Here is a 24,711-nt window from a genome sequence, read left to right on the forward strand (position 1 = left end):
TTTGGGTATCTGGTTTTTCCAGTTATAACTATTCACTACATCAGCTTTGGCAACGAGGGGAAAAAAATTTAATTTCATATTTATATGATAGTTCATTTTCCCCCAGTAAAAAGTTACATCTAACTTCTTAGCTCAAGAAACCTATGTGTAATATGTACCTAAAATAATCTTAAATCAAAATCAGGATTTAACATGGTAAATATGCATGTGATGCAATTGCTTAAGGTTCACGGAGAACTGTGAAGTCCGCCCCAATCACAGCTAGTGCCTTCCTATCAGAGTGCATTGTGCCTTCAAATTGTCCACAATGTTTGAAAAGGTTGCCTATTTTCAACATCACTTTTCTGACAAGAGGTGGCACTAAGCTGCAGCAAGAAGACACTACACACATAAGCGTGCTCAGACAGCTCGCTGTGAGACAACCTGGTAGATAAGGCTTAAAGCTGGAATTACTTTTCAGCCTAAAGATTTTTTACTTTCCTCTGATTTCCTTTGGGGGAGCCTGGATATTGGAGTAAAGATGAAAGGGGCCAGAATTACTTTTAAATAACTCTTGAAAGTATTGGCCATCTGTCGACCTTTTTGAAGAAGTTATTCATAAAAGAGAATCTTTAAAACTAGAGAGCTGTCAGTTATGGTGAACTCTGCAGCTGTTCTAAGATGTAAAATTATATACATATGTAAATGCAAAAGTGTGTGTCTGGGTAAGAGAAAGAGACTTGTCTGCCCTAATACCTTACCCTACCCGTTCCTTGTCTGAATTTCTTCTTTCGTCAGGTTTGGAGATATCAATGGGAAGTTGGAGCAGCAGTAGCTGTCCAGTCCTCCTTCCCCTGGACCAAAGGTGGAGGCCCCTTTGGTACCACACTGAATGTACACACAATCTTCTAATCTTTTGAGACCAGCTGTATCCCAGGTGTTTGGGTTTTGAGGCCTCCTGTGGCAGAGACTGTAAACCGACTGCCTTGAAACGCACTGTCCATTTCCCCCTCTCAGTCACTGCATTCTGAGTTTATTTCGCAAAGCCATGCACACCACTAGAAAGACAACTTTCCTAGTCTCTTTTGCAGCTAGATGTGGCCAAGTGACCAGGTTTTGACCAAAGGGAGTATATGTGGAAGGGATGAATTATACTTCTGTGAGGTCCTTAATAGAGTGGGAGTGGGGTATTTGACCTATTCTTTTCCAATGTGGAATGTAAATGTAATGACTGAAGCCACAGCAGTCATTTTGGACTACAAAGTGACGTTGAGAAGGAAACCAAAATGACTGAAGAAGCATGGGTCATTCATACGCCGGTCATTGACACGTGGGCCATTGATACGTGGGTCACTGATACACGGGTCCGTGATATCCTGTATCTGCCACCCTGGATCACTAACTCCAGACTTCTCTTACATAGGAGGTAAATAAACCTCTATTTGTATAAAACACTCATCCCATACAACCGAACATAATCCCAACTGATACACTTAGGAAGTCACTGAAGGAATAAGCATTCTGAAATATTAAGTATTTGGTGTACTAAATACAAAAGGAGACATACCTCTAATGCAATTAACAATGCCAAGAGTTTATCTTTTGAAGGACTCTGAGTGACCCTGTATATAGAGGTCACTTGCAATGGCTTGTCATTACAATACCAAACAAACCCAGGGTAACATATGTTCATTAAGCATTTGTAAGGGTGCCATCCTTAAAGGTGCTGGAAGGCTCAGAAATCATGTTTTATACTAAATAATTATCAAAATCAAATAATGACATTATATACACCTCCCAGTATTAGAGTTTTCAGTTGTGAGGATGTAAAAATGTTTTTTAAAGGAATTGTTTTCAACCGGTAAGACATCATTTTTGAGTGCCTAGTGTCCCAGGCACTGGGCTAAACACATCATTTCATTTAATCTTTACAAGCACATACTCTTATTATTCTCACTTCACAGATGGGTAAAGAGAAGGGATACATAACTTGCCCAAAGTCGCATGGCAAAGCTGGAAATCAAACGAAGTTCAATTTCAATTCTGTGTTACAAAACACCAAACTAAAGCATCTTCCATGTTTATTTTTTTTTCTAAATAGTTTTGAGCATCCTTAATGCCTTTAAATTCTCCATTGAGTTATGTTAGAATGGTTAACCTTGTTTCAATGAATTAGAAGGCTGAAATCCAGAGAGGGCTTAATTCATCTTTGTGATAAGATCAGGACACTTAGTTATGGCATCAAGTTTAACTTGAGAGAGAGAAAGCCAAAGTCATGGCTCTGCAAACCAACTTGGTCCCTTCCTTGAGTATAATTTTGTAGTCTAGCTCTTTTTTTTTTTTTCATAGAGATGGGGTCTCGCTAAATTACCTAGGTTGGTCTTGAATTCCTGGCCTTGGCAGTCCTCTCACGTCAGTCTTCCAAAGTGCTGAGATTACAGACATGAGCCACTGTGCTTAGCTTAGCTCTTTTTTTTTTTTTTTTTTTGAGATGGGATCTCGTACTGCCGCCCAGGCTGGAGTGCAGTGGCGCGATCTTGGCTCACTGCAACCTCCACCTCCTGGGTTCAAGCAATTCTCCTTGCCTCAGCCTCCCAAGTAGCTGGGATTACAGGCGCCCGCCACCACGCCCGGATAATTTTTTGTATTTTTAGTAGAGATGGGGTTTCACTATGTTGGCCAGGCTGGCCTCGAACTCCTGACCTCATGATCCACCCACCTCGGCCTCCCAAAGTGCTGGGATTATAGGCGTGAGCCACCGCGCCCGGCCATCTAGATTAGCTCTTTACATTGAAAGTAATATCTAGGGTCACTGATATTCTGAGAAAATTAGAACCACCTTTGAGTTAAGACAGAAAGACACATACGTTGTTATATTTTAATTAGAGTCAGACATTTAATGGCATAAAAACATTGCATATATGGCTTTGCTGATCTGAAAGTCATGAACTTAAAACCCAAATATGACACAAGCAGTTTTAAGACTATTTTGGCCAGCCTCCCCAGTCCCAAAGGAGATTTAAAAGTAATAATGTAAAAAAGTTAAGGTCAAGGTGTTTTAAAATCACATCTCAGCTAATGACTAACCTTTTGTTTCCTGAGGACTTCTGCTCTACTGTGAAAACTGCTGAGCTTAACCCGCTGTTGAACAACTGGTTAGTTCTTAGTTCCCTGGGTGAATTGTCCCTGAAGTTAAGCCATGCTCTGGGGACACATGAGGCACTTTAATTGGGGTAGTTACTTTTTCCAGGTTGGGTACAATGTTTGGCTCTCAAAAGCAAGGTAAACAGTTTACAGTCAAAAGGAATCCTCTGTGATTGTGTGCCTTTGGGATCAAGGGTTGAGATCTTAGAGTATTCTCATAAACATCTGTACCAGGTGCTCAAAGATGTTTGAGGGTTGTCAAGCAAGCTGTTCAATTTCTGCACTTTCTGTGGATATGGGCACAATGACCCACTCAGATTTTTCTCCTAGTGTCCTGAATGACAGCTCACCGACACAGAGTGAAACTCCAGATATGTGATAAGCAGCATGGGACAGATGCTGACAATCAGAACAGATGCTGGATGTAAACAACTGGTCAGGCTGCACTGGTGCATGCTGGGAGAATCACCTGCTCTGCATCCAGGGAGCAAATGCATCTGCATGCTCAGCACGACACCAGCTTACCTCCCTGTGCAAATCCCCTCCCCTAATCAGCCTCATCCAAATCTTCTCCTGCAGTAGCAGCTTCTAAAGCCGCAAGGGCCTCCGCCACCGCTGCATCCTCGTCCACAATCTCCCCATCTCCGTCTCCATCGGAGCCATGGGCATCCTCCTGCCTGTTTCCTGAGTCAACCACAGGCATGGCATGAGCAGGACCCTTCTCATTAAAGCAGATGCTTAGAACTTCTGTTTCCACATCCTCATTCAATGAATCCCAGCTTCTCCTCCCAGAGAAGGGCGTATTCAAACCACGCTCCCCCACTGTGGGCTGAATTCCCTCAAGGGACTCATCCTCAGTATGGTTCTTGAAAACACGGTCCTTTTCATTATGGTCAATGTTGTCTCCAGCTGGGCCCCAATGCTGAAGGTAATCTGGGGCTGGTATCTGGAAGACACGGTCTTGTACTTCTAAGGCAAAACTTTCTGCCTCAGAAGGAGCTCTGGAGTCTCCATTTCTCATGACTTGGGTTCCTTCTGAGGCCAGCAGCACACAGTCCTGTTTCCTGGTGTCCCCTCCTTCCAGGAAGGGTTGAGTTGGGGGAACTCCAGTATTTTCAGTACTGGTCCAGGAGCCCCTGTCATCCTGGGCAGGGCTGGGATTCCCAGCGGGCTGTGGAGCGGCAGCAGGGCCGATGCCATTGATGCCGCAGGCATGGTGTTCCCCTCCAACATCCCCCTGCGGGGGCGGCCCTTGGTGAGGCCAGCAGGGCTCCCGTGGGTTAGCTGTCCTGCTGCTGCTCTCAGTCTTTTTGGAGCCCTGCCTCTGAGAGTCATTTTTCTGCACCAGGACTTCACTGTTCCATTTGCCTTTTAATTTATCAGTGTCGTCTTCATCTAGCTTGCAGCTGTTGACTTCATTGACATAGCCAGGAGAGGACACTTGAACTGGATCAAAGAGATAGCTGCAGGGAGGACAACGAAAAACCAGTCAGGTCTGCTCCATCATTAAAGATTTTTACCACAGGCCCTGCTTCTTTCTATGAAACCTGCTAATTTAATTTCTGTCATTACTCTTTTCAACCTAGATAAGTGTGTCTAAATCAAATAGATATAGTTGGTATAAAAATGTTCGGTGGCTCACACCTGTAATCTCAGCAATTTGGGTGGCCAAGGCGGGTGGATCACTTGAGGTCAGGAGTTCGAGACCAGCCCGACTGACATGGTGAAACCCCATCTTTACTAAAAGTACAAAAGTTAGCTGGGTGTGGTGGTGGGCACCTGTAATCCCAGCTACTCGGGAGGCTGAGGTAGGAGAATCGCTTGAACCTGGGAGGCAGAGGCTGCAGTGAGCTGAGATCACGCCCCTGCATTCCAGCCTGGATGACAGAGCAGGACAGTCTTGAAAAACAAAAACAAGGTTCTGCCAGAAATACATCTTAAGAAGAGAGCCAAAAGGAGGAAGGAGGGTTAGGGGGTAAAGTAAAATACAAAGTGGTTCATAGAATTTTAAAATAAAAAACAATACATAAAACAAGTGTCCACTAATAGGGCCATAAGGAGTATACCCTCTCAGTGGAATATTATGCAGTCATTAAAATGATAAATATGAAGTCTGCAGTCACAGGAATGATACTTACAATACATATTTTTTGAATAAAGCCAAACATCACATTATGATTACAGTGGAATAAAGCTTATTTATGTATGGGTCTAGAATAGAGCTACAATTAAAAAGACAGCATATTTGTTAAGAAAGCAAGATCATCAGTTACTTTTCTTCCCTTTATCTTAGTTAGAAGTTTATGTTCATGTTACTCACAGTTTTATGAAATGCAGTGTGGACAAAATTAAAAGCACATATGTGATTGGGGTGATTTATTTTCAGCGATGCCATTTCAGGCATCCTCAGAAACCCAGACCAAATTCAGCCTCAGAAAATGATGGTGTTCCCAACATGCTTTGAGAAGTGAGCAAAAAAAGTTAAGAAAATCTAGGGCACATGTTCTTTTCATGATATGATAACAGTTCCAAACTCTTAATGTGCTGGCAATGTCGATCATGCCCCAAGCTGGATAAATGCTCTGAATACATGCATGGTCTTTAAAAGTGACTCCACGCTCATCACAAATGCCTCCATTTAGAAGTAGTATTTCTCCAGCTTTACCTTTGTATTATTTTACAGCACCTGCACCCCATCTGGATTGTTTTCTGTTACCACCTGGAAAAGAAAGCGTAAAAGGTAGAGAAGACAGTGAGTGATCTCTTAGTAGGAATTAAGTTTGCTTTTTTTTTTTTCCTAGAGACTCAAAATGTATTAATAGTCACACACTTTGGCAAAAGCGTAACTACCACATGGGTCAGAGAGGGCGCTGGTAACCAGGAACACCCCATTTCCATCACTGCTTCAGCGTTCTCGGACGTTCACTGACACTTGCCTCTGTGTCAGACCTTTCTCCCAACCCTGGGGTTATGTGTTTCATCCCCATTTTACAGATGAGAAGGTGGAAGGATGCTAGACAGAGAAGGGACTTCTGCCATTTCCTAATCTGTTACCTTCTACAGAGGACACAGGAACCTCACCAGGGCACAGCCCACTGTGCAGCAGCAGCAGGAGCCGGAGGAGATTCTGAGCGGGCTCCTTGCCAGGGCATTTGCTCCTCAAGGGTTAAAGGATGCTGGAATAAGCTGGCGGATCTATTGTGTCCCATGATTCAGACACTGAGGAGCGTGACAGCCTGAATCATTGCACAAGCTTCAACCACACTAAATTTATCCTGTGTTGCTTTTCCCGCCGCTGGGTCAATCTCAACATCTCAACTCTGATTCGTGGACCTGTTCTTTTTAGCTCAAAGACATACCCCCTTAGGCTTCCTGGCAGAAGGTGGAATTCATTTCCCACCTGCCCACTGTTCCCTGGCCCCTCCCCAAGCTGGGCTTTTCCCGATCATTTCCTTTGGAACAAAATCTTCTCCTCATATAAGACTGACCATGTTTGCCTCTTCCTTCCTCAGAATATCCTAAAAGTGAGTATGGAAGCATCTCTAAGTTACTTCTCATTTCTAAAGTCTACAGCTTTTATTGTTATTATTTTTTTGAGACACAGTCTCACTCTGTCGCCTAAGCTGGAGTGCAGTGGCGCAATCTCGGCTCGCTGCAACCTCCGCCTCCCAGGTTCAGGCGATTCTCCTGCCTCGGCCTCCCAAGTAGCTGGGTTTACAGGTGGGTGCCACCACGCCTGGCTAATCTTTGTATTTTTAGTAGAGACAGGGTTTTGCCATGTTGGCCATGCTGGTCTCAAATTCCTGATCTCAAGTGATCTGGCTGTCTTGGCCTCCCAAAGGTTTGGGATTACAGGCATGAGCCACTGTGCCGGGCCTACAGCCTTTAAAAAGACAAGCCAAAACAGAATCTGCATCCCCAGTCCCCTGTCTCCATGAAACACAGGCACCAGAGAGAGAGATCATTCATTGCTGGCTGTGTCTCTGTCTCCCCTGTTGTCCCTCTTTCCTTCTTTCAATCACGGATGAATTTCCAGGGATGCTGCTCCATAAGCTTTTGCCCACAGTGAACATGATTGGTGCTTTTTAAGAAGTATAGATGGCTTGGTCAGTTAAAAGGGACTAGATTTACATTAAAAAAATAAAATCCACAAATAACTCCCTATGGTAGGCTGAAAAATGGCCTCCAAATATCCACATCCTAATTCCTGGAACCTGTAAATAATACCTCATATGTCACCTGAGTCCGCCAGTTAAAGGTATTTGCAGATGTGATGAAGTGTAGGATTTTGAGATGGTATAATCTGCCTAGTTTATCTGTGGACTCTAAATACAATTAAATAAATGCTTATGAGAAGGAGGTGCAGGGACATTTGATTATAGACAGAAGAGGAAGAGGAAGAGGCAATGTGACCAAAAAGGCAGAGATCGGAGCAAGGAGGTCACAAATCAAGGAGCACTGGCAGCCCCCCAAGTTGGAAGAGGCAAGGAACAGATTTACCCTTGGAGCCTCTGGAAAGAGTGTGGCCCTGGTGACACCTTGATCCCTGATACCCACCCCTGGATCAAGCCCACTGATACCAATTTCAGACTTCTGGTCTCTAGAACCGGGAGAGAATATGCTTCCATTGTTTTGTTTTGTTTTGTTTTGTTTTGTTTGTTTTTTTGAGACAGAGTCTCACTCTGTCACCCAGGCTGGAGTGCAATAGCATGATCTCGGCTCGCTGCAACCTCTGCCTCCTGGGTTCAAGTGATTCTCCTGCCTCAGCCTCCCGAGTAGCTGGGATTGCAGGTACCTGCCACCATGCCCAGCTAATTTTTGTATTTTTAGTAGAGATGGGGTTTCACCATGTTGGCCAGGCTGGTCTTGAACTCCTGACCTCAGGTGATCCACCGACCTCGGCCTCCTAAAGTATTGGGATCACAGGCATGAGCCATCGCACCCGGCCGCTTCCATTGTTTGAAACCCCTCAGTTTGTAGTAATTTGCTGCAGCAGCACAGAAAACTAGTAACATCCCCAAATCACTTCATGCTTGAGGACCAAACCCCCCTTGTCCTTCCAATTCTTCCTGGGAGGACTCATGGAATGCGGAAGAATCCCTCGGGCCAGCCCTGCATCTCTTGCCACCCTTTCTTTCCTTACTGTGCTTCAGTTTTCTTCCTAGCATGTGTCACCACTGGACATTCTGTCGTAGGTTTGTTTGTGACCCACCTTTTCCACCCTTCTTCAAGCCTAATCCTCAGCACTTAGGATAGCACCTGGCACACAGCAGGCAGTCAATACATGTGGAATGAATGAACGATTTAATGGCTATAGATTAAAAATGAGAGCACTATCAGTGAACCTGTTGTGTTGTCTGCAACCAATCAAGACATTTCCAGTTTGTGCCAGCCACGTCACCCAGGTGTCACGAGGGTGGGCTCAGGAGACAGAAAACCCTGCTACTATGGGACTTTGGGCCTCAGTCACTTGATCTGTAAATGGGGATAATAATATTTCTACTATGTGGTGTTGTTGGGGATCATATGAGCAAACATTCATAATAAACATAGACCAGGGGTGCCTCACCCACCCCTGTTTGGATACAGCATATTAAAACACCCCCCACCCCCGCCAAAAGAAAAAGATGGAGGTCTACTATCCAAGAAAGATGTAATCTAGTTGCCAGAACCTATGGATACAAACAAGAGTATTAACAATGTCAAGTAGGACTTGGTTCTGGAATAAGGGCTAAATGGCATATTTCTATCAGCTGTGACAACAGTTGAAACAACAGTCCCATAGAGAGAAAAATCACTCTCTCTATGGACTGTGTACACATGTGTAACATTGTATCTTTCAGAATACTCTTAAATTACCCCATTTCAAAAGCCCAGGATTTTGTCCCCAGCCTCTACTCTTCCTTTACCTTCCTTTTCTGCTAATAATTCATAGATGAGCTGGATAAATAGGACAGGCGAGAAGCAGCACATGCACCTCCTCCCCTCTCTCCACACCTCTCCTCTCCCCTCCCCTCCCTCCACACCTCTCCTCTCCCCTCACCTCCATCCACACCTCTCCCCTCCCCTCCCATCCCTCCACACCTCTCCTCTCCCCTCCTCTCCCTCCACTCCTCTCCTCTCCCCTCCTCTCCCTCCACTCCTCTCCTGTCCCCTCCCCTCCCTCAACACCTCTCCTCTCCCCTCCCCTCCTGACCCTCCCCCTCCACAATTCACTCTGAAATCTTGACCCTTTTCATGCCTGCAATAGTTTGTTTATCTTGGACTCCTTAAAAGTAAACAAACCAACAAACAATGACAACTGGTCAGGAGGATAGGTAGTAAAAACAAACAAACAAAAAGGTCAAAGAAAAGGAGAAAAGAGCTTAGAAGTGTTTGAGAAACAAGGAAGGCAGACTGGATTGTAATAATGTAACTGAAGCAATCATAAAACATTACTCATTGAAAAATCTCAGGTCAACTTTACGATGGTGAATTCGAAAGGTGTACAGGGGAAGGCAAAAGAAAGGAGGAAAGAAAAGAGGGAGGAAAGACGAAGGAAGGCAAGAAGGCGAGGAAAAACAGGCAGACACATCCAGAGTGACACCTTGCATTCCCAGCTCCTCAGAGGCTGATCAAGACTGACCCTGGGGCACCCTCCATCCCCGCCTTCTGTTGCTATAGCCAAGACCACAGGAGCAGGCTGCACCAAATGAAGTGACTGCGGAGATTTAACAGCCGCACTCGAAAACTGCCCCTTCCCTGCTTCTGAAGGAAACAGATTCATCTGTGGCTTTTAGACTCCCCTCCTTGCCCAGGAAAACCACAGGATCTATACTGTTCTTCCAAGCTGTGCAGTTACAAAGGATGTTGTGGTGGTTTTCCTCTTTCAGAATCAGGTTTCCAGTTTGGTTCCTCCCCCGCTTGCCTCCCATTAGGGCACCCCACATGGGTTTCCTATAGACCTGGTCCCATACCTGAGGGTCATGCTTCTGCGCCTCCCGGAGCTTGGCAGGGACAGCCTCTTCCTGGTTAGAGGTTCTGTCCTCTCTCACCTCGCCCTGAGTTTTCCTTCCCCAGCAACATTCCTTCTCTAGATCAGACGGATAGGCTCTAATGTCCAAGGTTGTGTGACTGCTGACGAAAAGGGTGGGGACTAATGTACTCACGCCCAACCCCTGCATGCCTGTGTCTACAATTATTCTTCCTTATATGATGTGTCATATAAAGTTTAATTCATTTCTTTTTTCATTTGTCACTCCCACTTCTACATCTTGCGTTTAGCAAGGACTTCTCCTAAGTCCAGGGGCAACAAGGAAATACTCCGGGTCTAGCATGCGATACCCAGCAATGAAAACAATATGCTCTTTTGATGTAAGATTGGGTTCAAAATGAGCAGTCTATTAGCTTTCTTCCTTGCCTCCCTTTTGGCAACAGCTAGCTTAAAGGTAAGAATTCAGTTGTTGGGTACCCTTTATTACAGAGCAAAATCAAAATTTGCTTTCTCTTTGGTGTACAAAAAAGCAACAGCCAACGAAGGGCAAATCCTTCACAACCGCTGCTGGGTTTACATAGGGGAAAAACAAACACCATTAGGATGGCTGTGTCCACCCATTGCTGCTGCTGCCTGCTCCTGCAGCCTTGTGTTGGGGGCTGACTCTGTTCTGTGTTTAAAGAAGGTCATGCTAATGCCGTGTCAGTCATTGGTGAAGCCTCCTTGCTGGGAGGGTAGCAATGGTGGTGGGGGAAGGGGGAAGTCCAGAGAAGCCCAGGAGTTTTCTAACCAGGCAGAGAAATTAACTGAGTATTCATCAGGAAGTCAAGGGCATATAGAAAAAGACTCAACCCATTTGGAAAGAGTTCCCTTTAAATAGTGATAGCTTTGAAGAATGACAGGGACATTCTAAAAGGACACAGGAATCCACTTGTAGAGGTTTTACTGACCAAAGTGGAACAACTGGAGTATTAAAATAATTACTAATATACAGCATTATAGCCCATTGAATAAAACAAGGACTTACGAGTCCACACTAAGATACATAAAAGGAAAGGGAACATTCTACCTTACAAGTAGGAAACCAGCTAACAAACATACGAGAAATACTGGAACTAGAAAAATCACCATTTGATAGCCATCATAATAATAACTGATGTCAGTAAGAAGTATCAATGGAAGGTAGGACTAGTGGGTGAAATTTTGAGGAGGACAGGACATTTAGTCTCAAAGTAGCCCCCCCCGCCAATATGATTAAGGATAAAATAGTATTCTTACACTGGAGAAACCTGGCATACAGGGCCTCAACCAAGTAGTCAAAGGTAATAGTGCCACAATGAGACAAATCAATGGCATGTGGCTCCTGATAGGAGGCACTGAGAACTTAGCCTCACTTCTGAGATTTTCTGACAAAAGAGCATACTCTGAGTTGAAACATGAGGGATATTCTGCAAAGCAACTGGCCTGTACTTTTAAAATAATGTAATGTTATGAAAAAGCAAAGAAAGACAGAAGAATGCTTCCAAATTCGAGAAGATTTAAGAGACATGACAACCGATGTACTGCATGTCCTTCTTGCTAAAAGGTCGTTATTGACATAATCGGTAAAATCTGAATAAGGTCTGTAGATTAAGTAATGGTATTAAATTGATGTGAATTACTTGCTTTTGAACATTGTCCTGGGGTTATATAAGAGGATGCTCTTGGGGAAGGACAGAACAAGATGGCCAAATAGAAGCCTCCACTGATCTTTGCTTCACTGCCTCACAGGAACACCAAATTTAACAACCATCATCTACACAAACAAGCACCTTTATAAGAACCAAAAATCAGATACGCAATCACAGTACCTGGTTTTAACTTCGTATTGCTGAAAGAGGCACTAAAGAGGGTAGGAAAGACAATCTTGAACTGCTGATACCTATTCCTTGGCAGTGGCTGCATGACGTGGAGACAGAATCTGTGTGTTTGGGGGAGGGAGAGTGCAGTGATTGTGGGACTTTGCATTTGAACTCAGGGCTGCCCTATCAGAGCAGAAAGCAAAACCTGGCTGAAATAAGCTAAGCCACGACCCTACAGTGTACCCACACACAGAGGGAGCATTTGAACCAGCTCTAGCCAGAGGGAAATTGTATGGTCCAGCTGTTGGAACTTGAGTTTTGGCAAGCCTCAACCAAGGACTTGGACTAAATCCTAATAAACTTGGACTAAATCCTAATAAACTTGAAGGGTAGTCTAGGCCAAAGAACTGTGGTTCCTAGGCAGGGCGTCAGTGCTGTGCTGGGGCCAGAGCCAGGGGACCTGGGGGGCACCTGATCTGCTAAGACACAAGAGTGGCTAAGGGAGAACCTGTGTCACGTGTCCCAAAAACCCAGGCAACACAGCTCACAGCAATGAAAGTGACCCCCTCCTTGTGCTTGAGGAAAAGAGAGGGAAGAGTAAAGAGGACTTTGTCTTATACCATAGGATACCAGCTCAGCCACATTAGGATAGGGCACCAGGCAGAGTCATGAGGCCCCCATTCCAGGCCCTAGCTCCTAGATGACATTAATAGACATACCCTGGGCCACAAGGGACTGCACCTTCCTTGAAAGGAAGGATCAAGTCCTGGCAAGACCCATCACCTGCTGAGTAGAGAGCCTTTGGGCCCTGAATAACCAGCAGGAATACCCAGGTAGTATGCTGTGGGCCTTGGATGAGACTCTGAGACATGCTGGCTTTAGGTGAGACCCAGCACATTCCTAGCTGTGGTGGCTATGGGGAGAGACTACTTCTACTTGAGAAAAGCAGAGGGAAGAGTAAAGTGGACTTTGTCTTGCACCTTAGGTAACAGCTCAGCCACAGTGGGGTAGAGCACCAAGTGAGCTCTTGGAGTCCCTAATTCAAGCCTTGGCTCTTGGATGGCATTTCTGGACTGAAGGATGTGTCCTAGTGTTGCCAGGCCCTGAAGGATGTGTCCTAGGCCTGGCAACACTTACCACAAACTGTCTGAGGAGCTCTTGGGCCTTAAGGGAACATCGGCAGTAGCCTGGCAATACTCCCTGTGGGTCTGTGGTAGTAATGGTGATAGGGAGAGGATCCTTTTCCTGGGAAAAGGGGAGGGAAGAATGGAAATGGCCTTGTCTTATGGTTTGAGTGACAGCTCAGCCCCAGTAGAATAGAGCACCAGGTAGATGTCTAAGGATTTTGACTTCAGTCCCTATCTCCCGCCTAGGGCCTGGGGTATCTTGTTGCCCTGAATGGAAAGACACAAGCCTGGCTGGCTTTGCTCCCTGTTGATTGTAGAGCATTAGGGCCTTGAACAAACATAGGAGCTAGCTAGATAGTGGTTACAGCGAAACTTGGATAAGATCCAGTGCTGTACTGGCTTCAGGTCTGACTCAGCTTAGTCCTAGTGATCATGGCCACAAGGGTGCTTGTGTCACCCCACCCCCAGCTTCAGGTGGCTCAGCACAGAGAGATAAACTTTTGTTTGGGGAACAAGAGTCTCTGCCTGGTAATCCAGAGAATTCTTCCAGATCTTATCCAAGACCACCAAGGTGATACCTCTATGAGTTGGCAAGAACCATAGCATTACTGGGCTTGGGATGCCTCTAATGTAGATATGGCTTAGATCACAACACACAAGTCCCTTCGAATACCTGAAAAGCCTTTCCAAGAACAGGTACAAATAAGCCCAAACTGGAAAGACTATGAGGAATACCCAGGTTCAATGCCCAGATACCAATGAGCATCCACAAACATGAAGACCATCCAAAAAAAAAAAAAAAAATTACCTCACCAAAAGAACTAAATAAAGCTCCAGGGACCAATCCTGGAGAAACAGAGATATATGACTATTCTGACAGAGAACTCAAAATAGCTGTGTTGAGGAAACTCAAAGAAATTCAAGATACCACAGAGAAGGAATTCAAAATTCTATCAGATAAATTTAACAAAGAGATTGAAACAAAAAGAATCAAGCAGAAATTCTGGAGTTGAAAAATACAAGTGACATACTGAAGAATGCATCAGAGTCTCTTAACAGTAGAATTAATCAAGCAGAATAAAGAATTAGTGAACTTGAAGACATGCTATTTAAAAATATATTCAGAGGACACAGAAGAAAAAAAGAAGAAAAAACAATGATGCATGCCTACAAGATCTAGAAAATAGCCCCAAAAGGGCAAATCTAAGAGTTATTGGCCATAAGGAGAAGTAGAAAAAGAAATAGGGGTAGAAAGCTTATTCAAAGAGATAATAAGAGAGAACTTCCCAAACCTAGAGAAATATATCAATATCAAAGTACAAGAAGGCTATAAAACACCAAGCAGATTTAACCCAAAGAAGACTACCTCAAGGCAATTAGTAATCAAACTCCCAAAAGTCAAGGATAAAGAAAGGATCCTGAAAGCAGCAGAGAAAAGAAACAAATAACATACAATGAAGCTCCAATACGTTGGGCAGCAGACTTCTCAGTGGAAATCTTACAGTCCAGGAGAGACATGACATGTTAGTGGCATAACATATTTAAAGTGCTGAAGGAAAACAACTTTTACAGTGGAATAGTGTTTGTGGCAAAAATATTCTTCAAACATGAAGAAGTAAATTTCCTAGACAAACAAAAGCTCAGAGATTTCATCAACACCAGTTCTATCTTATAAAAAATGCTAAAGGGAGTACTTCAATCAGAAAGAAAAGGATGTTAATGAGCAATGAGAAATCATGTGAAGGTACAAAACTTGCTGGTAATCATAAGCAAACAGATAAACACGGAATATTATAACATTGTAACTGTGGTGTGTAAACTTCTCTTGAATAGAAAGACTAAAAAATGAACCAATCATAAATAATAACAAAAATTTTTCAAGACATAGACTGTATGATAATATGTAAATAGATATAACAAAAAGTTAAAAAGTGAGGGGATGAAGTTAGAGTCTTTGTTTTTGTTTTGTTTTGTTTTTTTCTTGTTGGTTTGTTTATGCAAGCAGTGCTAAGTTGTTATCAACTTAAAATAATGGTTATTTATTCATTTTTTGAGACAGAGTTTTGCTCTGTTGCCCAGGCTGGAGTACAGTGGTGCAATCTTGGCTCACTGCAACCTCTGCCTCCCAGGTTCAAGCAATTCTCCTGACTCAGCCTCCCGAGTAGCTGGCATTACAGGTGTGCACCACCATGCCTGGCTAATTTTTTTTGTATTTAGTAGAGACGGGGTTTCACCATGTTGGTCAGGCTGATCTCAAACTCCTGACCTCAGGTGATCTACCTCCCTCTGCCTCCCAAAGAGCTGGGATTACAGGCATGAGTCACTGCACCTGGCCAGAATAATGGGTTTTAAGATAGTATTTGCAGGCCTCATGTCAAATTAAAAAACATACAATGAATACACAAAAGTATTAAAATCAAGAAATTAAATTATATTACCAGAGAATATCACCTACACTAAAAGGAAGACAGAAAAGAAGAAATGAAGGAAAGGAAGACCACAAAACAACCAGAAAACAAATAAAATGGCAGGAGTAAGTCCTTACTTGTTAATCATAAGATCGAATGTAAATGGACTAAGCTGTCCACTCAAAAGACAGAGAGTGGCTGAATGGATTTAAAAAGACCTAATGATCTGTTGCCTATTAGAAACACACTTCACCTATAAAGACACATATAGACTGAAAATAAAGAGATAGAAAAGATGCTCCATGCCAATGGAAACCAAAAAAGAGCAGGAATAACTATGCTTATATCAGACAAAATAGATTGCATGACAAAAACTTTAAGATAAGACAAAGAAGGTCATTACATAATGATGAAGGGTTCAATTCAGCAAGAGGACATAACAACTGTAAATATATATGCACCCAACACTGGAGCATTCACATATATAAAGCAAATATTATTGGAGCTAAAGAGAGGGATAGACCCCAATACAACAATAGCTGGAGACTTCAACACCCCACTTTCAGCATTGGACAGATCTTCCACACAGAATATCAACAAAGAAACATTGCACTTATCTGTACTGTAGATCAAACGGAACTAATAGATATTTACAGAACATTTCATCCAACTGCTGTGGAATGTACATTCTTTTCCTCAGCACATGGACCATTCTCAAGGACAGACCATATGTTAGGTCACAAAACAAGTCTTAAAACATTCAAAACATTGAAATGATATCAAGCATCTTCTCTGACCACAATGGAGTAAAACTAGAAATCAATACCAAGAGGAATTTTAGAAACTATATGAACACATGGAAATTCAACAATAAGCTCTTAAATAAACACTGGGTCAATGAAGAGATTCAGAAGGAAACTGAAAAAATTCTTGAAACAAATGATCATGGAAACACAAGAGACCAAAACCGATGGGATCCAGGAAAAGCAGTTCTTAGAGGGAAGTTTACATACATGCCTACATAAACAAAGAAAAACTTGGAATAAATAACCTAAAATGCATTTTAAAGAATTAGAGAAGCAACAATAAACAAAACCCAGAATTAGTAGAAGAAAAGAAATAATAAAGGTCAGAGCAGAAATGAAGTTGAAATGAAAAAAAAATACAAAAGATCAACAAGAGATTGGTTTTTTTGAAAAGATAACAAAATTGGCAAACCTGTAGCCAGACCAAGAAAAAAGAGAGAAGATCCAAATAAATAAAATCAGATGAAAAGGAAGACATTACGACTGATACTGCAGAAATTCAATGAATCATTAGTGGCTACTATGAACAATTATATGCCAATAAGTTGGAAAATCTAGAAGACAGAGATAAATTCCTAGACACACACCACTTATCAAGATTGAAGATGAAGAAACCCAAAACTTGAACTGACCAATAACAAGATCAAAGTTGTAAAAAAGTCTGCCAGCAAAGAAAAACTTGGGACCTGACGGCTTCACTGCTGAATTCTACCAAATATTTAAAGAAGAACTAATACCAATCCTACTCAAACTCTTCTGAAAAATAGAGGAGGAGGGAACATTTTCAAACTCATTCTATGAGGCTAGTATTACCCTGATACCAAAACCAGACAAAGACACATCACAAAAAGAAAATCACAGGCCAATATCCCTGATGAGTGTCAATGCAAAAATCCTAAAAAAAAATACTAGCAAACCAAATTCAACAAGACATTAAAAAGATTCATTATGACCAAGTTGACCAAGTGGGATTTATCCCAGGAATGGAAAGATGGTTCAACATATGCAAATCAATGTGATACATCATATCAACAGAATGAAGAACAAAAACCATATGATCATTTCAACTGATGCTGAAAAGGCATTTGATAAAGTTCAACATCCCTTCATGATAAAAACCCTAAAAACATTGGGTATAGTAGGAACATACCTCAACATAATAAAAGCCATATATGACAGATCCATAGCTAGTATCATACTGAATGGGGAAAAACTGAAAGCCTTTTCTCTAAATCTAGAACATGATAAGGATGCCCACTTTCATCACAGTTACCCAACATAGTACTTGAAGTCCTAGCTAGAGCAATCAGACAACATAAGAAATAAGGAGCATGCAAATTGGAAAGGAAGAAGTCAAATTACCTTTGTCTGCCGATGATATAAACTTATATTTGGAAAAATCTAAAGATTCCACCAAAGAACTATTAGGACTGATAAGCAAATTAAGTAAAGTCACAGGATACAAAGTCAACATACAAAAATCTTAGTATTTTCTATATGCCAAGAGCGAACAATCCAAAAAAGAAATCAAAAAAGAAATCACTTTTCTAATAGATACAAATAAAATTAAATACCTAGGAATTAATAAAAAAGTGAAAGATCTCTACAATGAAGACTATAAAATGTTAGTGATAGAAATTGAAAAGGACACAAAAATTAGAAAGATATTCCATGATTATGGATTGGAAGAATCAATGTTGTTAAAATGTCCATACTACCCAATGCGATCTGCAGATCCCATGCAACCTCTATCAATGTTTCTTCAAAGAAACAGAAAAAACGATCCTAAAATGTATGTGGAACCACAAATGACCCAGACTAGTCAAAGCCATACTGAGCGAAAAACAAAACAAAACAAAAAACAAATGGAGGAATCACATTACCTGATTTTAAATTACATTACAGAGATACAGTAATCAATACAGCATGGTTTTGGTATAAAAACATAGATACATAGACCAATAGAAGAGAGAACTCAGAAACAAATCAATACACTTATAGAGATCTCATTTTCAACAAAGGTGCCAAGAACATACACTGGGGGAAAGGACAGTTTCCTCAGTAAATGGTGCTGGGAAAACTAGATATTCATATGGAGAAGAATGAAACTGGATCCCTCTCTCTTGTCATACATAAAAATCAAATCAAATGGATTAAAGACGTAAATCTAAGACCTCACACTATGAAACTACTACAAGAAGGCACGGGAAAATCTCCAGGACATTGGACTGATTAAAGATTTATTGAGTAATACCCAAGAAACAAAGGCAACCAAAGCAACAATGGACAATAAAGATCACATCAAGTTAAAAAGTTTCTGCACAGCAAAGAAAACAATCAACAGAGTGAAGAGACAACCCACAGAATGGGGGAAAACGTTTGCAAACTATCCATCTGACAAGAGATTAATAACCAAAATATGTAAGGTGCTTAACTCTACAGGAAAAAAAAAAAATCTAAGAATCCAATTAAAAAATGGGCAAAAGATCTGAATAGATATTTCTCAAAAGAAGATATACAAATGGCAAACAGTATAGGAAAATGTGCTCAACATCAATGATCATCAGAGAAATGCAAATCAAAACTACAATGAGATATCACCTCAACCCAGTTAGAATGGCTTTTATCCAAAAGATAGGCAACAACAAATGCTGGTGAGGATGTGGAGACAAGGGAACCCTCATACACTGTTGGTGGGAATGTAAATTAGTACAACCACTATGGAGAATAGTTTTGAGGTTTCTCAGAAACTAAAAATAGAGCTACTGTATGATCCAGCAATCCCACTGCTGAGTATATACCCATGAGAAAGGAAATCACTATATTGAAGAGATACCTGCACTGCCATGTTTATTGCAGCACTATTGACAATAGCCAAGATTTGGAAGCAACAGAAGAATGCATAAAGAAAATGTGGTATGGAGTTCTCACAATGGAGAACTATTCAGCCATGAAAAAGAATGAGCTCTCTTCTTTGCAACAACATGGAGAGAACTGGAGGTTGTTATGTTAAGTGAAATAAGCCAGGCACAGAAAGACAAATTTCTCATGTTCTCATTAAAATTTCTCAATTCCTCATGTCCAATTAAAACAAATGAATTTCAGAAGATAGAGAGTAGATAGACGGTTACCAGAAGTTGGTAAGGGTAGTTGGAGGAGGGTGTGAAAGAGAAGCGGGGATGGCTAATGGGTGCAAAACAAAAGTTAGAAAGAAAGAATAAGGCCTAGTATTTGATAGCTTAACAGGTGACTGTAGTCAATAATTATTTATTTGTACATGTAAAAATAATTAAAGAATATAACTTATTTGTTTATAACACAAAGGATAAATGCTTGAGGCAATGGGTGCTCCATTTACCCGGATTTGATTATTATGCATTGCGTGCCTGTATTGAAACATTTCATGTACCCCATAAATATATACGCCTACTATGTACCCACAAAAATTAAAAATGATTTTAAACATTTAAAATAAAAATAAATGAAGTAAAATCTGCTTGAAAAATGAAATATCAGTCATAACATTGACTTTAAAGTGAAATGGGCTGGAATTATTCAAGAGACCAACCTAAAAAAGAACTGTGTGAACCTGAACAAGTAGTATCTGAAAGGGAAGACTTATATGTGAAAATACATTCAACTTGATTAACAATCAAAGGTATGCTAAACAAAACATACATGTTTTTGCTTATCTAACTAGAAATGAGTTTTTTTTTTTTTTTTTTTCTGAGATGGAGTCTTGCTCTGTCACCCAGGCTGGAGTACAGTGGCGTGATCTTGGCTCACTGCTACCTCCGTCTCCCGAGTTCAAGAGATTCTCCTGTCTCAGCCTCCTGAGTAGCTGGGATTATGGGCATGTGCCACCACACCCAGCTAAGTAGAGATGGGGTTTCACCATCTTGGCCAGGGTGGTCTTGAGCTCCTGACCTCGTGATCCCTCCGCCTCGGCCTCCCAAAGTGCTGGGATTACAGGCACTCAGCCATAAACGAGTTGTTAAAATGTATACTTGGTGTCAGTGTAGGATGTAGGGAAACCTGCTAGTCATACACTACTGGTAGGAGACACTGAAAGCAATTTGAGAATCTGTATTAACAGTGGAAACTATGCATAATCTCTGCCTCAGCAATTCTACTTGTGTCCCTAAGGATAAAATTAGTAGTATGCAAGAAGATTTGGTAATAGCGAAAACTTGAAAAATAATAACAATAAGGTAGCTCTTAAATATGGTATCTTTACTCAACAGTATACCCTGCAGTCATTAACAAGGTGCTGGAGAAAGAGGTTTGCATATGTGCAAAAAAGGCAGTTACAAAATGACATGTATAATATAATCACAGTTTTGTGGAAATATATACACCTAGAAAAGAATTGAGACGGGGTTAACAGTGGTTATCTCAGAGTGGGGTGGAGTGGACACAAGGCTAGTAGGATGGCATGCAGTTGAGAGTCAGGAGATGGAACAGACTTGGACACATACCCTGACTCTGCCACTGTGGGAACTGCGGCAACTTGGTCACAGAGTCCTCATCTGTAAAATGGGGATAATGCTACTTCTTAGGGTTTGTTAAAGGATGAAAAGAGATGATGTTGATAAAGTACATAGCACAATATCTGGTACAAATGAATACTAATTGATAGATATGTAGATTTTTAAATCTGCAATGACCAATCTTCTACAATGAACACATTACTTTTGTAATGAAAGTCATTTCAAAAAATGTAAACACATATAGAATTCTAATTAATGATATACATGCTCAAGTGAAAGCAGAGAAGGGAAATATATGATGTCCACAACTTACTTTGAAATGCCTCAAAATATAAGATGGGTTGGTGGTGGGTATACAGAAGTTTACTACAAAATTCTTTCAACTTTGCTATATGTTTGAAAATATAATACAATGTTGGGGAGAAGGCAGAAAAAAAGAGAATGCCCTTGTTTGTAGGAAATACACAGTAAAGTAAAAGTTGAGCATCCAAAATCCAAAAATCCAAAGTCCAAAATGCTCCCAAACCTGAAACTTTTGGAGCACTTACGTGGTGCCACACTTGACCTCGTGTGACAGGCCACAGTGAAAACGAAGTAAAAATTCTGTTTCATGCACAAATTATTAAAAATATTATATAAAATTATCTTCAGGTATGTGTAAAAGGTATATATGAAACATTTGAATGTCATGTTTAGACTCAGCTCCGATTCCCAAGATATTTCATGATGTATATACAAATATTTCATGATATATATGCAAATATTCCAAAATAAGAAAAAATCCAAAATCTAAAACACTTCTGTTCTAAATTCTTAAAATGATTCAGAAAAAATCATTGCGTGTGTATAAAGACAGAACAACAAAGCAAATGTAGTAGATGTTCATGTTTAGGGACTCTGGGTAGAGGATTTATGGGGATTCTTTGCACTTTTCTTGCAACTTTTCTGTTAGTCTGAAATAATGTCAAAATAAAATGTTTTAAAAAGGTGTGAAGTTAAAAACAAAAGTGTGAATCCAAGGTCAGTTCTTAAACTCTGCTTGTCACAACCTGGGCTGGGACCTAACACCTCCAGGAAATCATTGTTGGGGATAATGCTACTTCTTAGCGTTTGTGAAAGGATGAAAAGATTCCCTATACGGCCATGTGTGGCGGCTCACACTGGTAATCCCAGCACTTTGGGAGGCCGAGGTGGGAGGATCACCTGAGGTCAGGAGTTCGAGACCAGTCTGGCCAACGTGGTGAAACCCCGTTTCTACTAAAAATGCAAAAATTGGGAGGCCAAGGCGGGCAAATCATGAGGTCAGGAGATCGAGACCATCCTGGCTAACACGGTGAAACCCCATCTCTACTAAAAATACAAAAAATTAGCCAGGTGTGGTGGCGGGCGCCTGTAGTCCCAGCTACTGAGGCTGAGGCAGGAGAATGGTGTGAACCGGGAGGCGGAGCTTGCAGTGAGCTGAGATAGTGCCACTGCACTCTAGCCTGGGCGACAGAGCGAGACTCTGTCTCAAAAAATAAAAATAAAAATAAAAATACAAAAATTATCTGGGCATGGTGGCAGGCACCTGTAATCCCAGCTACTCGGGAGGGTGAGGCAGGATAATCGTTTGAACCCAGGAGGTGCAGGTTGCAGTGAGCCAAGATCATGCCACTGCACTCTAGTCTGGGTGACAGAGTGAGACTCCATCTCCAAAAAAAAAAAAAAAAAAGGATAATAGTCTCTATAAATTAGACCATGGACAGAGATCTTGGAAGGCAGCTCATCAAAAGTCTACCAACCTACACATCATCCTGTATATGTACTGAAGACCACATACAGTCCCAGGATGAGAACTCTAGAGGCAAATAAAGGGTATGGTTCCTGTCCGCAGGCTGTTGCTGCATCTAAGAGGGGGACTCATACTCCAGAGCTTTGGTGCTTGTTGGCTGTCTGCCTTCCCTACTACACATGAGCTCCTCACGGGCAATGCTTAATCCAACCAGCATCCAGCTTGCATGGCGCACTTCATTCTTATTATTCAAATGAAGGAACAGCTGGTGAATGACAGGTGGGAATGAAGGCATGATGGGTATGAGATATTATAAATTATTCTAATAGAGGGTCATGCCCCTTTCCACAATCAAATCTCCTACTACCCAGTGGTCCAAACAAGCCAGAGGCAGGAGCTCAGAGAGATGGGAGCGACTGTGGTTCCCCCTTCCCAGCTTGGGAAACAGCAAAACCTCTATCCTGCAATTCCAAGGGTCAAGGACATCCTGCTCCAAGAGTTCTGTCCAACAAACTTTTAAAGCGGCTGCTGGCAGGTGGTTTGCATTTATAGAAGTTGGAGTATTTGGAAGGGAGATACAATAGAATGGAACATGTAAATTTCCAACAATTTGCTAATGTTTAGAAAACATAGCTTGAGATTTCACATAACCTGGCCAGCAGGTGAAGCAGACAAATATTTAGTGAGCCGCTACTAGGGACTGAGGTCCTGACCCAAGAGGGATGAATAAAAATAACTACCAGGAGCTATGCTGCCTTTATAGAAGAAACCAGAGACTGCTTGCCCAACATTACAGACAGTGCTGAACCTATAGTTGAAAAAGGACTAGAAGATTTGACAGCTCAATCTTTTTTTTTTTGGCATAACCATTTCCTACTTTTGTGGGCAGGCTTTGAAAACTCACGGAACAAATTTTTCTGATGTGTTTACTGTTCTCCTACAGAGGCTAAGCTTCTGCTATTTTGGAGAACTTGAAAGATTATATGCAGACTTTTGTTATCAGCACCATCAAATAGTCCATTTCATGCATTCTCAATAGCCAGTGTGCTAGGATAGATGTGTTAGTACGGCCTAGAGCTGGGTTTGACGGGAGATTTGTGTGCAGGGAAGTGCTCATAGGTTTTCTCCCTAGAAAGGGCTTCCTGGTCAAAATAGGTTTGGGAACAACAGAAGTTAAAGATGAAAAAATTCATGGTTATGAGAAGCAACTGTTTCACTCTGTTTAACCTGATTATTTCCCCACATTATTGGGCTACAGAACTTTCTTTCTCATAACAAACTTATTAACAACCAACGGATCTCATGTTTTGTGGAATACTTCTGAAAAATCTACTATCAAAATAAGAGTCCTAATCATCACTGGAGTTTCACTCCCCAAACTAATTATGCCCTATGGGATTTGGGTGAACTTAGCCAGGCAAAGTCTGTGCCCAGGTGTAAGAAATCCACCTCCTTGGGGCCAGGCGTGGTGGCTCACACCTGTAATCCCACCACTTTGGGAGGCTGAGGCAGGCAGATCACCTGAGGTCAGGAGTTCAAGACCACCCTGGCTAACATGGTGGAATCCCATCTGTATTAAAAATACAAAAAATTAGCTGGGTGTGGTGGCGGGCGCCTGTAATCCCAGTGATTCGGAAGGCTGAGGCAGGAGAACTGCTTGAACCCTGGAGGCGGAGGTTGCAGTGAGCCAAGATCGTGCCATTGCACTCCAGCCTGGGCAACAAAAGCAAAACTCTATCTCAAAAAAAAAAAAAAAAAAAAAAAAAGAAATTCACCTCCTAGCCATAATGCCATCACCAATGGCATGTACATGGTGAAGTTGTTTAATCTCACCACCCCCCCACTTTTTTTTTTTTTTTTTGAGACAGGGTCTCACTCTATCACCGACTGGAGCGCAGTGGCATCATCTCGGCTCACTGCAACCTCTGCCTCCCAGGCTCAAGCAATCCTCCCACCTCAGCCTCCTGAGTAGCTGCAACTATAGGCGCACACCACCACATCTGGCTATTTTTTTTAAATTTATTTTTTGTAGAGATGGGACTTTGTCATGTTGCCCAGGCTGCAATCTCTTGAGTCCTCAGTTTCTTTATCTGCAAAACGAGTTTGTGAATCAAAGCGCTCTTTCAAATCTAACAATCTAAACGATAAAGTGGGAAAGTAGGGGAACTTCCA

General features: G+C 41.8%; 1 protein-coding gene across 6 annotated transcripts in view; it reads right to left on the reverse strand.

Annotated features, from left to right (window-relative positions):
* Nucleotides 1–1,151: 1,151 nt before the first annotated feature.
* The window catches only part of C5H4orf19 (chromosome 5 C4orf19 homolog), a 137,255-nt gene continuing 113,695 nt past the window's right edge, over nt 1,152–24,711 (reverse strand). For all 6 annotated transcript variants that reach the window (XM_050790915.1, XM_050790914.1, XM_050790918.1 and 3 more), the window contains 2 exons: nt 5,789–5,842; nt 1,152–4,586 (listed from right to left, as the gene is read on the reverse strand). In XM_050790915.1, the coding sequence (XP_050646872.1) occupies nt 3,671–4,586; nt 5,789–5,820 (948 nt within the window). In that variant the 5' untranslated portion in view covers nt 5,821–5,842 and the 3' untranslated portion in view covers nt 1,152–3,670. The remainder of the gene's footprint in view (nt 4,587–5,788; nt 5,843–24,711) is intronic.

Source organism: Macaca thibetana, chromosome 5 (assembly GCF_024542745.1).
Source record: "Macaca thibetana thibetana isolate TM-01 chromosome 5, ASM2454274v1, whole genome shotgun sequence".
NCBI lineage: Eukaryota > Metazoa > Chordata > Mammalia > Primates > Cercopithecidae > Macaca > Macaca thibetana.